Source organism: Azolla caroliniana, unplaced genomic scaffold (assembly GCF_043228905.1).
Source record: "Azolla caroliniana isolate FFs.n. ecotype wild unplaced genomic scaffold, voAzoCaro1.0.p SCAF_16, whole genome shotgun sequence".
NCBI classification, from domain to species: Eukaryota; Viridiplantae; Streptophyta; class Polypodiopsida; order Salviniales; family Salviniaceae; genus Azolla; species Azolla caroliniana.
This window is the reverse complement of record NW_028230451.1, coordinates 2,036,413-2,039,543: the sequence shown is the minus strand read 5'-3', so window position 1 is coordinate 2,039,543 and position 3,131 is coordinate 2,036,413. Positions and strand designations below refer to the sequence as shown.

At 37.8% G+C, this 3,131-nt stretch overlaps 1 protein-coding gene across 1 annotated transcript; it reads right to left on the bottom strand.

The window, feature by feature from the left end:
• Positions 1–472: 472 nt before the first annotated feature.
• LOC147853526 (uncharacterized) lies at positions 473–2,803 on the bottom strand. The gene is made up of 3 exons (XM_087331892.1): positions 2,567–2,803; positions 1,176–1,712; positions 473–761 (listed from the first exon to the last, which is right to left on the bottom strand). The coding sequence occupies exons 1-3, from the start codon at positions 2,786–2,788 to the stop codon at positions 570–572; spliced, it is 951 nt and encodes a 316-aa protein (XP_087188018.1). The 5' UTR covers positions 2,789–2,803; the 3' UTR covers positions 473–569.
• Positions 2,804–3,131: the final 328 nt, after the last annotated feature.

Genomic DNA, 3,131 nt, shown 5'->3' with positions numbered 1-3,131 from the left:
TAAATCTTCAGCCCAAGAAAACTAAGCTTTAACGCCTAAAGGCTAAACCCAACACTGAAGAAACTAAAACAGTCAACCCTAAAACCTAACCGTCAATACCTAAGCCCTGTAATCCAGTAACCAAAACTTGTTTGTTTGTTGATATATGGCACATATACTACAATTCAATCAAAATCAAACCCTATACATGCTAACCATTAGCCTCAAATTCTAAACACTCATTTGCACAAAGACGCTAGCAATCATCCTCTAGACTTTACTTTCTGTTTCAGTCACATGTCCGAAGCAGACAGGCATCTCTGATATATCATTTAACAATCATTAAATCAATATATCACTTCACTGTGGCAGTTACTTCTTTCCAACGAGGAACTAATGACATAAAACGGTAAAAAAATGATAAATCTAATAAAGTAGAGATGACTAACCAAACTCTAGGTGATGCCTGAATAGGACCCAACATTGATTCTCATCAGAGGAACCCAAGCAGCTCATATAATATGGATAATATAAAAAGAATACATCATCAGTGCATGTTGACGAGCAAAAATGAGGCTCAAAATAGAGGCCTACTCCTCAACTTTCTCATCAGTTTCAGGCACTTGTTCACCATCACCTTCTAGAGGAGGAGGACCAGAAGATACCTTCACCATCGCAGGGCGCAAAAGTTTATCCCCTAACAAAAATCCTCTTCTGAATTCTTCAATTACAACCCCCTCAGAATACTGGGCACTTTCCTCCCTCATTATTGCCTCATGAATCTACAAATGAAATTTGTAGTCGTTAACTGCGAGAAATTCATTTCATAAAACAGAATACAAGATTTGAAAAAGCTTGCTTCACAATAAACAACACTTATAAGACCTCCTATACCTTGCCATAATTTAATAAAGAGGAACAACTCCAGAATACCCCTAACTTTTTCTTATTTCCCACAATACCACTAGGTTTATTATTTTCCTGAATGGTCTAGATGAACCTCCTTTTGAACAATTACACTTGTCAATCTATTCCATTTTCAGGGTTGCTGAACATTTGGGGAAATAATAAAAATCTAGCGGCAGTTGGGTAGATAAAGAAAGACTCAGGGGTACGTTGGAGACTTTCCCAGAATATAATGCTTGGATAAAAAGCCCAAAGACTGTGAAAAAAACCCAAAGAAAATAAAACCTTACATTAGGATCAAACTCCTTTCCTACAGTTTCCACTGCAGAAACACCTAGTCCTTTCATGATCTCCACAAACTGTTTGTAAATACCCTGATAGCTACTATCAATCCTCTTCTCCCCCTCATTCTCTATTTTTATTTGTGTTTTAGCTCTTTCAAAATTATCCACCATGGGCAGCAAACTATTGACAACATCTCCTTTGACATTACTACCCACTGCCAGCCTCTCTCTTTCAGATCTTTTCCTGAAGTTGTCAAAATCTGCATTTAAACGAAGAAAACGTTCCTTGACCAATGCTATTTCTTCAGTCAGACTTGTTACTTTGGCGGCATATGTATCTTTCTCTTTCTCAAGTTGAAGAAAGATGGAGTCTAAGTCTGCCAAAGCAGCTTCATCATTGTTGGAAACTGCTTCTTTGTAATCTTTTAGAAGTGCTCCTACGCTAGGGCTCGATACTTCCTCAGAAGTAGTTTCATCACTTTCCTCATCTGGGCTTTCATAATCAGCATCACTTACATCAGTATCTTGTTGCTCGTCAACCTCCTACAAAATAGATGATTGTTGAAAAGTTAACATATTTTCCCGACACACATTACCGTCTTACACCGCACCACAGGTTGACGAAGTACGATATCAAATATTACATCAATTTCTACAAACATAATATTAAAGCAGTAGATAAACGTTTAAAGAACCTGTTAATGTATTTATTTATTTTATTATGAATTAACGAATATTTCTGTGAAATTTCGAATTAGCATCAAAATTTACAAACGCAGGAATTACATAATGTCTTCAATGGATTCTCAATTTATTAAAAGTGATCAATTCTATGAGCATATGTGATATAGGTATCACCACTCTCTAGTTATTGGAAGAGATAAATTTACGAGCTTCAATTTTAAATCTATACTGGATTTTCAGACATATTCTCGGATAAGAAAACTGATAACTTTACTACTTTTCCTATTCTTGGGGAAGGAAAACGGAAGATTCCTCCTAATTTTCAATAAATTGCTACATCTCCAATGGAATCTCGAATTGATTCTCTACATCTCTGATCTCAATGTATCTAACATCCAGGTCAAGAGAACACGCAAATTTTCCGGCATCAATGGATTTTCACAACCATTCTCAAGATAAGGAAGGACAATTCAACGATTTGACCTTTCTCGAGTTATAGTAATCACCAGATTCTCAAGTTAAGAAAGACGACGAATTTTACAAGCTTATGTGATGTTTTGAATGTCCTAAGTGAATCAGCGAACGAAGGGAGATGAATCTACATGATTGGGGGCGGTTTAACAGGATTGTCATACCGTTTCGCTAAGGTTAAGAGCAGAAACCGTCGAAACAGAAAAATAGACGGTGATGAAAAAAGGAAGAGCAAAAAGAACCTTAGCTTCAGCTTGCGCGGCTCTCCGGTGTTGTCTGTTCCATCTGGGCAGCGCTGTGATGGTTGAGAGGAAACGTATCCTGGAGAAATTAGAGGAAGGGAAACATAAGCGAGAAGGAGAAGGGGAAGAGAGGACTCTGGGAAGATTGTGGGTGGAGAAAGAAGAGCGAGCAGCATGGAGAGAGGGAGAGGAGGTGGAGGCCATGGCGATGGCGCTGGCCATGGCAAAGGAATACAGAGAGAAAAGAAAAGCCTTGGTTTGTCTGAGAATGAATTAAGAGATAGGCATGGACTATGGAGTACATATATAAGAGAGAGATGTGAGTAAATTTGGGTTTCGAACCCAAGACGTAATAGTGGCTTGCAGTGTAACAACTTCTTACCAATAAGGTAAGGTAACTAGGAAATGAATAGAATCAATACTTTGGACTCCCATAGTATGCATGCACCATACGCACAAAATGAAAAAAACACAAGAACGTTTGAATAACATTCGTATACGTTTGGAAAACATATAGGAAACCGAATGTTATGCTAGACGAGCACGAATTTTACGTACTATGCTT

Bases quoted from the DNA above. Each gene is read 5' to 3' on its own strand.
- LOC147853526 (XM_087331892.1), bottom strand. From the start codon at position 2,788: ATGGCCAGCGCCATCGCCATGGCCTCCACCTCCTCTCCCTCTCTCCAT. The intron at 1,713-2,566 runs GTTCTTTTTGCT...TCTATTTTGTAG, and splicing joins CCGCGCAAGCTGAAGCTAAG to GAGGTTGACGAGCAACAAGA. The intron at 762-1,175 runs GTAAGGTTTTAT...TTTCATTTGTAG, and splicing joins GAAAGGAGTTTGATCCTAAT to ATTCATGAGGCAATAATGAG.